The sequence below is a fragment of the Pinus tabuliformis genome, chromosome 4_2 (genome assembly GCF_031772625.1).
Source record: "Pinus tabuliformis cultivar Carrire ecotype Pingquan chromosome 4_2, CPIR1, whole genome shotgun sequence".
Lineage (NCBI taxonomy): Eukaryota > Viridiplantae > Streptophyta > Pinopsida > Pinales > Pinaceae > Pinus > Pinus tabuliformis.
Genome location: NC_142304.1, coordinates 673,517,015 through 673,531,891, shown reverse-complemented (window position 1 = coordinate 673,531,891; position 14,877 = coordinate 673,517,015). Strand labels below are relative to the sequence as shown.

General features: G+C 38.6%; 1 protein-coding gene across 1 annotated transcript; it reads left to right on the top strand.

The window, feature by feature from the left end:
* Positions 1–7,822: 7,822 nt before the first annotated feature.
* On the top strand, positions 7,823–14,583 carry LOC149171226 (uncharacterized). Its single transcript, XM_089425896.1, has 2 exons — positions 7,823–9,304; positions 14,404–14,583. Exons 1-2 carry the CDS (start codon positions 7,823–7,825, stop codon positions 14,581–14,583), a joined length of 1,662 nt encoding a protein of 553 aa, XP_089282022.1.
* The last annotated feature ends 294 nt before the right edge of the window (positions 14,584–14,877 follow it).

The window sequence follows — 14,877 nt, the reverse complement described above, 5'->3', positions numbered from 1 at the left end:
ACACTCACGATCACGCATAGCAAATAGTCATATACCATCCCTAAATGGTCTTTTCACGCAAGAAATGTCTTAATCTCCAGTCTGTCCACTGGATCTCTGGGATGAGGGATCCATATATAGATATATGTAAGGGGGATGAGTCAACTTGTGATTTGATTAGTGTCTTCTCTCTATCAGTTCTTTCTTCCACTTGGAGACTGAGGGCCTCTTACTCATCCTTGGTCGAATTCAGTGAGGCAAGTGTCACAGGAGAAGATTCTGGAAGCTTCCATTGCCTCTCCACCTCGCGGAATGACACTGCCATTTGTCATTTCTTGCCCATCGCACCCCACAGAAGGGAGTTTTGAAATGCAACGCACCCTCTCAGTGCATTTGGGTGAGATGCAACGCACCTAGCCAGTGGAGCAGCTGCAATGATCCTGTTTTGACCAATTTTGAGTAGTTTTTCATGGAGAACTTCTGGGAAAAGCTGTAATCTGTTGACCTTGTTCCTTTAGGGGTTAGAACAACACTTTTAGGGACTTAGGAGCCCTTGGTTTATGGACATTTCATGCTTGAGGTTGTAGGGCACAAAAATGTCTATAACAATCTCCTCCTCATCATTCCTAGGAATTTCCTTCTTTGTTTATGAGTTTTTCCTTTTCTTACTAGTTGGATAATGGTTTGGGTTCTGTTGTATATCAATCACCCCGAAGTTGGGGGCTATTTTCTCCTCTGCTTGTTTTGGATCTGGAAGTTCTTCATATTTGTTCTTGGACTAAAGGGGTTCTCCCATAGTCGTATTTGGGTTCCTTTGATTTCTTCATCTATTGATGATAGGTTGGAAACCACATTCATCCTACTACAACCTTTGATTAGGTCAAGGGGAATTTTACACTAGAGGGAAATCTTTGAACAAGTTTTCATATTCGTGACATCGCCTGCACTGAAAGAGGACATGATCATAATCTAGGGATTGAATTATTTCCTATTCAGATAGGATATTTCTATTGATTCCGGTAAGGGCTTGGAAATATTCATGTACACACATATTTTTGCATGTGAAATGTATCAGCCTCACTTAATTACTATTAAGACTTTCACGAAAGACTCTATGGAGTTTCCAATGCCTTCCTGGATATTTTCCTCTCAATATTCCTTTGGGAGAGAGTACAACTGTATCCAGTCTTGTGCTGTAGGTACTTCTCCTTCTCTGGGATATATCTCGGGGTCTAGAACCTCATAAAGAGTCTAGAATTATTGTAAAAATAGGGCCCATTTTCAAAATTCCTTGTATGATCTTCCAGATTGGCGAATATAAATGTGAAGAAACCCTTGGCACCCAACTCCAAATCAATGTGCCCTTTGGGTTGTCACTTTCGCTTGATCCATGCAAGTAGACCCCTCTCCATGGGCTAAACCCCAATAAATTTACAAGTCAATGCGTGATTTTGCATGTGCTAGATGAAGCCCTACTCTGCCACCAACTCAGAAACTGTGCATAACTCTCCAGGCCTGAACTGTCTCTCAAGATTATGCAATTTTGACTAGAAGCTCCCACAACCCAGCTTTGTGCTCCTCTGGAAAATTCCACTGATCTTTTGGCTAGTGCCACTGGATGCCCGCACTGTCTTCCTCGGAGAAATTGCGCAGATCCTAGCTGGATGACCTATCCAGTGCTCCCTTAGAAAATTGTGCAAACTGACCCAACAGCTCCTCGACACCCTGCCTAACCTTCCTCCCAGGAACTGCACAGTTCTGCCTCCTAGTTGGGTTTTGCCCCACAACTAACACCATTGTCTTAGATAGGAAAAATCTATCCCTCGGTGTCATTTACACAGTTTTTCCTAACAGTGCTCCAGAGCCCCGCATCCCAACCTGTGTTGTACTCCCACAGCCTCAGTGCCTTGTCCCTCTCCCAGTCACCTGCACCGAAATGGTAAACAATGCATCATGGTTGACTAGGAGACTTTTGGGATTTGATGTCGTCTCATCATGAGTGATTGCAGGAACATGTATATCGATGAAACATGGCATGATGATGAATGGGATGGGAAAGAGGCACATGCTAGAAGACTTTCTTATGGTCGAAGGAACACATGAAGCACATCAAACAAGCGAGCAAAAGGGACACATGCACATGCACCATCAAGCAAAGACCAAGACCATCGAAGACCCCTCACACTTCCATGCAGAGGTGAAGACATGTTATACCAAGATCATATCATCACACAACAACACATCAGCTCGACACAGACACCACAGTCAACCAATACATGTCAACAATGTCATGTCGAGTTGTGTCATGAGTTGTCTCAGCTAGATCACTACTATGGGCCATACTTGTTGTAATAAATGTAAGGTAAAGTGGAAGTCCAAGAGACCCACATATGAAATCAAAAAGTCATGTAAAGTTGAAAAGTCATAAGAAGTCAAACAGTCATGAGGGAAGTCGAAGAGTCACAAGGGTCAGTTATACGCCCTCATTGTATGAGCAAAGGAATTTTCACCTTGGCTCTTCCCATATAGCCTTGAGAGTCTATAATCTGTTCTTTGAGGAGTGAGGAGGGGCTCCAATGTCCCACTACTGGGACTAGTGATGTATGGTATACATATGTGTCTTGGATCTTTCGTTTAATTCAGAAGCCTGTCTCAGGCTAGCACATTTTCACGCATGTTTTGTATCCATTTGTAAGATTATTCTTTAAACGTTTGTAATGCATATTTTCTTAACTTGTATTAAGATAGTTGAACTACTTCGGTTATTTTAGTACTCATATCGTTGAAGATGTGTTGTATTTTTTATCACCATGTCCCGTTTGTGTGGACTACTCCGCCGACATTAGACAGACCATCTTTGTGTTTTCTTGGTTTTAACGATTGTCACCCCCTTGTGGACTATTTCGTTGGACGGTGTACGTTTTTTCCCTTGAGCTTTGGTTTTCACGACTACCGCATCCGCTGAGGACTATTCCACTAGATGTCGGGCAGACCCTTCTTGTTGTCCGTGTGTGTTTCTTCCTAGGTTGGGACTATTCCCTCTCATCAAGAGGCTCACTTTACCTCCCCTCCTTTTTGACAGTAAGAGAACCCGGACACAGTCACATTACGTACTCACCAAGCACACTCACCTCGCTTTCTTAAAGTTACAATCATAACCCTCTCATGTGTTGAACAGAAAGAGCAAAGGAAAATCTCTAAGAGAATGGCAATCGGGCCATCATACCGGATGGGACTCCTACACCAAATGGTGTGAGGTCTAGTTGGGACTTCATACCAGGGAGATCCCCTGAATGTTGGTGGGTCCAACACCATGAACAGGTTCCTTTGATTCCTTCGTCTGTTGATGATAGGTTGGAAACCACCTTCATCCTACTTCAACCTTTGATTAGGTTGAGGGGCATTTTGCAGTAGAGGGAAATATTTGAACAATTTTTCATGCTCGTGGCATTGCCTTCACCGAAAGGGGACATTATCAAAATCTAGGGGTTGAATGATTTCCTAATTTAGATAAGATGTTTCTAGTGATTTCGATAAGGGCTTGGAGATATTCATGTACACACATATCTGGGCATGTGAAGTGTATCAACCACACTTAGTTACTATTGAGACTTTCACAAAAGATCGTATGGAGTTTCCAATGCCTTCCTGGATATTTTCCTCTCAATATTCCTTTGGGAGAGAGTACAACTATATCTAGTCTTATGCTGTAGGTACTTCTCCTTCTCTGGGATATATCTCGGGGTCTAGAACCTCATAAAGAGTTTGGAATTATTGTCAAAGTAGGGCCCATTTTCAAAATTCCTTGTATGATCTTCAAGATTGGTGAATATAAATGTGAAGAAACCCTTGGCACCCAACTCCAGATCGATGGGCCCTTTGGGTTACCACTTTCGCTTGATCCATGCAAGTAGATCCCTCTGCATGGGCTAAAACCCAATAAATTTACAAGTCAATGCGTGATTTTGCATGTGCTAGATGAAGCCCTTGATTTTATCTAAGTGGACTTGATAATTAGGGTCTTTCATTACTTTGGGAAAGCATTGATTCCGCAAGTGGCTTTGCTAGAAATCCATTAGCAGCGATGAGTTTGTTGGTCACAGTGATGGTTGGTTCTCAATGTGAACATCCTTATGAGTAGATTGATGAGGCACTCCTGATTACATGCACTAGAGTCGTCCAATAAAATGTTGCAGTAGGAGGGGTTTGAGTCCCCTCCCCCCTTTGTTGACACCATGGGACCTTCAGAATGTGACCGGATTTGAAGATCTTTGCAAGGGCAAGCTGAAAGTGCTATGATATGGGTCTGATTAACAACAAAAATGGTGAAAATTGAAGCTAAAGGTAAACTCTAGCTTCTACTACCCCTTCTTCACCAATAACAACAAACTATAAAATGGTTTCACATATAGAATTATCCATTGATAGTTATTATCCAATTTAATTTTAATCATTCGTATTAAATGAGATGTATTGTCTATATTATATAAGAGATAATATGTGAAAATATTATATAATAAGATATATATATATATATATATATATATATATATATATATATATATATATTTTCCCGGTGGTTCACGAACATCCGTGGTCAGGGGGTGCAGGCTACGTCCACGTAAATTCTAAGGCTGATCTCTAGGATCAAACCCCTCGGCCATCACAGACTTGACCCCAAAGGCTTCGGGTAGAATCGACCCTGTGACCTCCCGTTTTGGCGAGGCAAGACTTGACCAGTTGGGCTAACCCTTGGGGCTTTTTTTTTTTTTTTTCCCGGTGGTTCACGAACATCCGTGGTCAGGGGGTGCAGGCTACGTCCACGTAAATTCTAAGGCTAATCTCTAGGATCAAACCCCTTAGCCATCACAAACCTGACCCCAAGGGCTTCAAATAGAATCGACCCTGTGACCTCCCGTTTTGGCGAGGCACGACTTGACCAGTTGGGCTAACCCTTGGGGCTTTATAATAAGAGATATTATCTAATAAATAATAATAATAATCCAATTTTAAGGTCAATGCCAAGTCACACACCAAATTGGTGTATGAGATCCCCTTGTTTATGAAATAAGAGACCCATCGCCGTGGAAAAATTATATGATAAGAGAATATTTTCTACCGTAATTTTAATTTTCTAAGTAATTAAATGTTATTGTAATAGTGTCAATCCATTTGAATTTTGAATCTATTGTGTATCAAGAGAGATAAAATTCCTCAAAGTGCAAACAGTTCCTCTAAATTTTTCAATTTCAAACCAAAAAAAATATATTTTAAATTATATTTTAAACGTTTGATCCCCTTAATTGATAATAAATTTAAGCTAATTTTAATTTTACTAAACTATTAATTATTATTACTCATAATGACTATTAAACCTAAATATTCTAATAAAAATAAAATATCATTATTCAAAAATATAAATATAACTAAGCACATTACCATAAGGACATCATTGTGAACAAAAGGATAGAACTTGACTCCCTTTAACAGCAATCTCGTTGACAATTAGCATATGGGATCTGTAGTTCATCCATTTTAACTGCAAGAGAAATTCCAAAGGAATAGAGAGAGCTTCATTCCTCAATCAAAGTTTAACGAATATATGCAGACACATGCTATGGTAAAAGATAACCATTAATTGAACTTTTTTAATCAATGAATTAAGTTAAAGTCTCATGACTGTCCATGGTTGTTTATAAAGAATCCTTTCACATACTGGATCTGCGTTCATACAGTTGGAAAGAAAGAAACAAAAAACACTAAACTTAATTGGCCACTTAGCATTATTAAGGGCTTATAAAGAATCCTTTCACATACTGGATCTGTGTTCATACAGTAAGAAAGAAAAAACACTAAACTTAATTTCCAGATTAGCATTATTAAGGGCTAATAGATTTTGCAAAGTGGAATTTCAAAATTCAAAATCAAACAACGGATTAAAAATCTGAAAGTTTAAAAGATTTTGTTATTCAATTTTTTTTCAGTGATAAGATCTTGAAAATTATAATATTGTCATGTCAGATATAAATAAGAAAGTTTTTTAGTGAGGGAAAAGCATCTCCGTTGAAAAATCATCATATAACATATATTGCGGAAACGAACAGATTTACATATATGGCCGATACAAATATCGCACAAATATCGCGGTAGCGTGTAGAAATACGTCATCACCAAATCAAATATGCTGCAACATCATGCAGCTCCCGCAAGATTCGAACATAATTGGGGGTGCAAAAGCTAACCGCCTCAACCAACACCTCATGAATTACCATAAACTGGCTTCTGATCAAATTTCATCGCTGATCCTCAGTGGGCCTGCGGTGAATTACTTTCGGTCGTTGGCGGAGACTTAGAGGTAGTACTCGTGAAACTTGAGCTGAAAAACTAGCTGGATTTTAAATGTTTGGTGACCAAAACATGCGGAATTTACAGCACGTGCATCAGTAACAGTGCACAGTTGAGGAAAGGCATAATGAGGAAGGATATAGTTGTAAAGGGATCAGAGACACAGGTGCCAGTTCAGTAGAATTGAACAGGTTCAATAAAGGCATAATATGGACGGACATGGTTGTAAAGGGCAATCCAGCCACAGGTGACAGTGGAGCGGTATAAGGGTCAAGGAAGCCCCTTTTTGTTTGGAATTCAGCAAATTCAAAATGGCTTAAAATTGTTAAATTCGTCATTAAAATCACAATGTCATTCAACTGGATTGATTCGCAATTTGAAGCATAAGATTCTAGATTTTTTAGAGATTAGTTGGCACAATTGAATGTTATTTTTTTTCATAAAGTTGGATTTATTTTATTTTTATTTTTTCAGGAAAAGCCAATAATAAATGAAAAAATAAATAAAACTTATTTAAGTGTACTTTATATTAGTTAAATTTAGTTAAATTTAGCTAGTTAGATTGAATTTTTAGGATTTTGTTTGATAAGGTGAGTCATTTTCAAAATTCAGAAAGTGCTTTAATACTAAATCAAAGTTCAAACTTACAATAACAAAATTAATTATCTATTTATTTTATGTTTTAGAAGTTTTTTTGGGTATATTTTCTCATTGAATTTGTTTAAAATTAGTTACAGATTGGTTAGATTTACAAGTTTAAGCTATAAATTCTCTACAGTTTAAATGCCTTGTAAAAATTTTAGGGTGTTGAATTTATTTATACATTCAAAAATGAATTTATAAAAACAAAAACTAGTAATTTGACTAAAAATTGTTTAGTCAATATAAAATAATGAAACAAAGCCTATTAAAATTGATTTGAAAATTTTGTTAAAATTCCAACCTTAATTTTTTTATTATCTAAAATCTAACCTATTAAAAATTAATTTGTCTAACTCATTAAAAATTGATTGGTGAAACTCATCAAAATTTGAAACTCTAAAAAACCCATTAAAAATCTATATAAGACGAGTAAAATAATTCCAAGTTGAATAAGTAAAATAATTCCAATTGAATAAAAAAAATAAGTCAACCTACATTTATTTAACAACTTAATAAGATAATTCCAACAAAATACACACCCACAAATCAGAACTATCTACCTATTTCAAGTTTTGAACGTCTCAGAGATTCTTAATAAGGGGAGCAGAAAGCTGTGCACAACCAGTTCATGGAAGATGATGTATCATTCACTTTAATTAGCGTCGGGCAGAGTGTGCCATGGAATCGCTGGCCAGAAAACTCCCATGTGAATTGGAAGCTTGCCAGCCAAGAATGAAAAAGCACCGCCAGCTTGTCACTTCCACCGGGAGCTTATAAGCTCGTAAGAGAAGCCTCTGCATTTACTGTACACAGAGGAGAAGAAGAATCATTCCTTTGTGCATTGAATTGTGAGGGAATGGGGATTGAACCCGAGAAGGGGATAGCCGAAGAGGAAAGATGGGTGAGGGGCGCCATTATTGGGGCAGGAGCTCACGGCATGGTCAGCCTCGCCATGAACAGCTCTCATGGCCACCTCTTTGCAGTCAAGTCTGCAGCCGGTTTTAGTCGAGAATTGGATAATGAGTTCGAGATTTTGAAATGTCTGGATTCTCCATATATTGTTCGTTGCCTGGGGCGTAATTACAGTGTGGAGAACGGTGTGAGGATGTACAATTTGTTCATAGAGTACATGCCTGGTGGCAGCGTTGGGGATCTGCTGGGTAAGTTTGGAGGAAGGCTGGACGAATCAGTGATCAGAGCATACACACGTGGCATCCTACGTGGGATCCATTACCTCCACAACCAGGGGATTGTGCACTGTGACATCAAGGGGAAGAATGTTCTTGTGGGTATCAATGGTGTGAAACTTGCTGACTTTGGCTCTGCGAAGAGGATTGGTGATGAGGGGGAGCGCAGGGAGCCCCTTCAGTTGAGGGGGACCCCTCTGTGGATGGCTCCAGAGGTGGTGAACCAGGTGGAGCAGGGGCCTGCTTCTGATATTTGGTCTCTGGGCTGCACTGTCCTGGAGATGGCCACTGGCAGGCATCCATGGAGCCAAGTTTCCAATCCCCTTGCCGCAATGTATCGGATTGGATGCACAGAGGAGCTGCCTGAGTTGCCTGCTTCGCTTTCGCCTCGGATCCGGGATTTCCTAGAGAAATGCTTTCGGAGAGATCCCAAGAAGAGGTGGACTAGTGCAGAGCTGTTGAATCACCCTTTCCTAAATGAGGACTGCTCTAACATGGAGAACGAGGAAGTTAATGCTGTACCCGAGTCCCCAACCAGTAATTTTGATCTTGGAAATCAAGTATGGGATTCCTGCTCTTCTCAGCCTACTCCCATTCTGTCACTCAGCATCCCAAACCCAGATGGGGAATGCGACGCAGAGGCATTCAGTAATAGGTCAATTAAGCAATGCCCAAGGCTGTCTCCTAGGGACAGAGTAATGGCACTTGCCTCTGAATTTGAAGATCTCGCTGACAGGCCTAATTGGTCTGCAAATCCCCCTTATCACTGGATTATTGTGAGATCTTCCAGAGGCAAGTCTTCAACATCAGATCCTCCTGTGTCAGATGCCAACAGTCATATAAGATCCTTCAGCCAGGATCTTTCTTCAAACTCAAAAGCTAGCAATCGGGAAGAGTTGCAGCCAAGAGGCAAACAAGATGAACCCTCAAAGTCCAGGGTCACTGCAACAGAGGCTCAATACGAATCATCTTGCAGCACTTGTTCTGAGACTCTACAGAGCAACTTGCTTTCTACGTTAGATGAAGCTTTGGAGTTGAATGAAAATTCATATCAGAGCATTCCTGGTGATGATGCTGGCATTCACAACAGATTACTACCAAGGCAGGCATTTTATATCTTTGATAATAAGTGGTCCTCCTCAACAGGAGAAGTTTGCTGCCCTTGTAGTAGTATGTGCACTTGTCAATTTTGTCAAACAAGTCTGACAAAGGCGCAATTGTACACTAGTTACATTGCAAATAGTTTCTGTTGTAGATTTGATTCAAAATTAATTTCAATAGATTTTATCTGGTCACGTAAATGATTTCTTGACTGGTTATTTAATTTGCATTACTCTGATTTACTTAAGAAAACAAATTGCCATACATATCATATATCAGAACTGGAATCACTACACATATCTTGATACTTGATTTTGAGATAGAACAAGTGCTCCTTTTTACAGTAACACCCTTAGGTGGGCTCATTTGAAGGGCCACATACTCAGTCGACTCTATTCGAGGGAGCATCACTTTGATGGATCCAAAGAAGATCGAAGGTCAACAATTTGGTAATAGGGATTTCGATCAACTGAGCTATCTATCCGGATTTGGATTTAAAGAGGATCGAAGTTCAACAATTTGGCAACAGGGACTTCGACTAATTGAGCTATTTTGGCAACAGGAACTTCGATCAACTGAGCTACCCATCCAGATTACATGTACTCCAATTCAATCATCCAAATTACATGTGCTCCAATTTACAACCAGATCAGATCATTAGCCATTGAACTTTTAAATGGTTCTGCACAATAAATCTAAGGTAAATGAATGGTTTTTAAGCACTGAAAGACTCTCCCGGTGCCCTTTTCTGCAAAACCAAGCCCTCAATTTCATTTCTCTTTCTGGGATCTGTAGTCTTGTTCTTTGGCTTGTTAAGGACGAGCTTAAAACAAGAGCAATTCTGATTTTTTTTAATGTTTTCTCACTTAGCTAATGAGGTTTTTAAAGTGGTTTTTAAGAGAGGTTTTTATAAGCAAAAACTCTGGTAAACCGGATGTTTTTAAGTTCCATTAAATAATGTTTAACGCTTTTAGTTTTTTACTAAGTATTTTACGTTTTTTTTTGGGTATATTTTTGAATCTCTAAAATCCAATAAAATTTTATAGAATAAAAATTTAATGAAATTATACCTTTGAATTATTAAATCTACAAAATTAAAAAAGTTTGGAAAGTTTTAAATTTATTTATACATCAGGAAAAAAAATATTTTAAATAATCAAAAACTACTATTTAATAATAAAAAAATATTACCAAAATAATAAAAAAAAAAAATTAAACTACAAATTTCTATATTCATTTTTTATATTTATATAATATATTAAAAACAAAAAAAATGCTTATGTTCAATTCAACCAATATTCACTCACCTTTAAACGCAAGTATTGATACCATTGCACCTTGCTTGGGCAAGCTTTCGCTACTTGAAATGTTTCTTCCTCTTTGATGCCATTATGATGTGTTTTGCGCTTGACATAGAATATTATGCAAAGCACCTATAGTGATGTCAATGCAAAAATTTGGAATGGAGATTGGATATGGTTTAAATTTTATATTGGCTAGTTATGAAGTTAAATCTGACTAGTTAATCAAGTTAGTAGAGTTGTTTTCCTAAGTTAATTTTATTAAGTAGGTAAATTAGAAGAGCAGTCTTTTTTAGGATATTAATTTTTTACTTATTGTATTTATCTTAAGGATATAAAGCTTATATACTTTAAATTAATGATTAATTTTATTTATTTATAATATAAACATGTGAATTATATTTATATATATATATATATATATATAATTGTTTATTATTTAAAATTTAGATTTTAAATTTTAAAGTTTTACACGCGTAAAATTAAATTGTCAATTTAATATAAGTAGGTAAAATAATTTTTATACAATTTAATTAGCAACATATATAATGCATAGTCTTCAGATGGGGTGGGGTGTTTTGCATGCGACAGGGCGGGGTGAGGGTTATCACCATTCCATCTGGTTATTCGATCCGGAGGTGTAGCAACATGCCCCTTTTGTTGGTCCTTCAAGCACATCAAATTGGCACGTGGAATAATATAATGTTGCAATCTAGCACCATGCAATTTAAACTCCACCCTTGTCACCCGAAACCCTGTCAAATCCACTTCACCTAGCACACAATCTTACTATTTGATCATTTGAGCTCTTTGTTTGTGTCACTGAGCACACTTTTACACCACTATGTATGGCATTCAATGCCACAATTATGGTAATTCATAGCTCCACCACCATTGACAACCTTGTAAAAAAGAATATGTTGTCACTACGACAAACACCCTCCAAAATTTTGCCTACACTCGAATTTTGGAGCCGACTACGAAACTTGTGATCGGTTCTTGTGATCAGCCGTTCCCTAGTCACTTGTTGGTTAGTTGATGCTTTTGAGATCCCTTCTTGGATTGGAAGTGTCGAGGGTACTTGTTCACACATGCTTAGTCTGTAACAAGTTCATGAGCACATTTTTTTATGCAAACTTGAACAAGCATAGCATGGTCTATCAAGACTGTGCTTGTGCAATGTCCAATCCATGTCGACAGCCAGTGTGCACTGACATCGACAATTTCTCACTTCTAATCACATTTGGACTTCTATTTCGGTGATTTTTGCAAATTGTCGCTTTTGTGCACCCTTGTTTTCACGAGTGTTGTTTTCATGTTGTTGGTTGTCGCTTTTGCTTGCTTGCACTCTAATTGGTGTCATTTTCATGTTATCTTCACTCTCGCGTGTATTTCTTTCACTGTCGTTCACATATCGCAAGTGTTGCTCACATTTTAGGACTTGTCTTCTAGCATGTTAAGTGTCGCACAATGTACATAAACTTGGTTTGGTACTTTCAAGAGGTTCTCCTTGTGTAAATGAGTCAATATTACCATGTAAACATCCACCGCACTCATTCCAAAGTTTTAAGCACTATCGCACAAGTGTTGTCACGGTCGTCGCAAAGTGTATCTTAAGTGTCGCACTTGTTATAAGTTATCATAAAGGTTGTTACACTAAGGGAAGTATGTTGTTAATGTGTCCTGAATGATCTATGTTGTGTCGTCAAACACTTTAAATGTGTGATCACAGTCAAGTCTTATCACTATTCACATCAATTTCACTGATCCCATACTTAGCCAAATTTCGAAAAATTCCCAACAACTTAGCCTCATTCGGCCTTCCTGAACTACGCATTACGCAGTCCCAGCCCTCAAGCTACAAACCTGCCTCTTAACATTGTCCAATGCATAGTTCCTTCCTTCCAGGACTGGACACTGCGCAGTTTCAGTGCTCAAGTTCGAGCCTTGGCCTCCAAAATTACGCAATTCAAGCCTCTAGCTTGGCCCCAACTGCACACTGCGCAGTCTCTGAGCTGAAGCCCAAACCCTGAGATCTTGAACTACATTCCACAATCACCTAATCTTATCTGCCTCCTAGAATTGTTTAGTTGATAGAAACAGTGCAAAACCCTGCAGCTTGACTCACTGAACCTCAAAACTGCGTAATCTTCTTGCACAGTCTAGCCTGAATTGCGCATTATGTTGTCTCAAGGCTCAAGGCTCAACCCTAATCTCTTGAACTATGCAATTACGCAATAACTTGGGCTCCTCTGTCTTCAAGAACTGCGCAATGGGAAAAATCATTGTTCAAGCCCTCAACCTGGCTCCCTGAGCTCCCAAACTATGCAATTTATTTGCTCATTCCAAGCTTGAACTGTGAATTATGTAGTCTCAAGGCTCAATCCTGACCCTTGACTGCATGAGCTGCACAACTATGTGGTCACTCAGCCTCTCTCTCATCCTGCCACCCAGTTTTGGCTTAGTTAGTGTATCATCATGCAACATCTTAGACTAGGGGTTTATCATATTGATGTCATCTTGTCATGACTGGATTGCATATGTAGGAACTCTGTCATGCTATGGAAAGATAATGAAAAAGGATATGGAGAAGGAGGACATGTTAAAATACACATATGGAGTTGAAGAGATAAGATGATCATCAGGCGAGAAGACGAAGGAACACAAGATTACAACAGAAGATCAAAGATCAGGACCACATGAAGACTCCATCCGATTCACAACTCTTTGGAGGGTGGATATGAAGAACAAAGCATATATATCATGAAGATGAAGCATTGCACATATATTATTGAAGACAAAGGAGCAACAATAATGGCTCGACATTACCATGTTATCAAGAAGTCCTTATCAACAGTGTCATCCCATGTCATGTCATGAGTCATCATATGCCACATCATTCTTATGGATTATGTAATTCCTATTTGAAAATGTATTGTAAAGTGGAAGCCAAAAGACATGTACAGAAGATGAAAAGTAATGTTAAGTTGAAAAGTCATAGGAAGTCAAATAGTCATGAGGGTAGTCAAAGAGTCACATGGGAGGTGAAGCATCACCCCATTGGTTATATATACACCCTCATTGTATAAGAAAATAACTTTTCACCTTGGCTCCTCTGGTGATCCGAATTGGATCATTATATTGTTTTCCATCCATCTCGATGCATTTGGAGTAGAAAAAGTGGAGGAATAAGCTCACGGGACCATTTTTACTGGTAGGACCCAGTTTGGCCAAACAGGGTCTGAAACCATTTCGGAGCGTTTTGAGGCATCAAACGACATTTTTTGGGGGTAAAAATTTGTCGCAAAAGTGTCGGACCTTCTTAGGATATTCTACACACAGAAATCTTTCCAACGGCGTAAGAATCACGTCAATAGGAGTCCGTATGAAAAAGTTATGCCACTAAGAAGTTGACCTTCCTGTTTTCACACCTATAGTTCAGGAGGATGCCGCATCAGCCCACATTATTCATGGAAAAGGGGCTAGACACGTGTTTTTGATGTAGAAGACTTTAGAAGATTCTATTTTGTAACTCTACTTAAGAGTTGATGTAGTCAAACTTAACCTAGTAGGCTATCAGGTTGTGTTATAACCAGGCCACTGTTGGTGTCCCAAATTGGTCTATTTTTACCCTATTCCCATAAGCCTTAACCTATGTTTTATCTCTATTTAACCCTCTCATTCATGCACTAGTCCAAGATAATCATCTATTCCTACATATACTTTGTATTTCATAATTACTTTACATAGATTTCATGCCTTTTAGTATCTCTTGTAACTTATGTTTAACTTTCCTAAAAGTATTTGAAGAACTAAGTGTTAATCATTATTTAGCGTGATTAGTGCAGCGAGATTCCTGCACCGCCAATGAATTGCTTCGTGATCTCCGTGACATTCCACGAGGGCGTTTTGATCCACAACTCCTAGTTCGGTTGCAGACTATCCAAGGATGGACATTGGCAGCATATAGTCAGGGATGCTTGCCGAGAATATGGTCTACGGCCAACAAAGTCTGTGTTTTATTATAACCATTAGCTGGTTTTGCAAAGTTCATTTGTTAGTCCGTTCGGCCAAAAGGCTTGAATAGGAAATGACTGTAATTAGCAGAATATGGCTAAGGCCGAGAGACTGTATATAATGAAGACTATAGGTAGAGCCAAGGGAGCAATCTCCGAATTGTAATTTTGTTTATTTTGTAATTCTGTATCGCCCTCAGTTCTAGGATGGACTTGTACCATCATGTATATTTGCTGATCAAGTTAATACAAGGAATGCGCCATGTTTTCTTCATGCTGTGTTTAATTTCTATTTTATGTGTGATT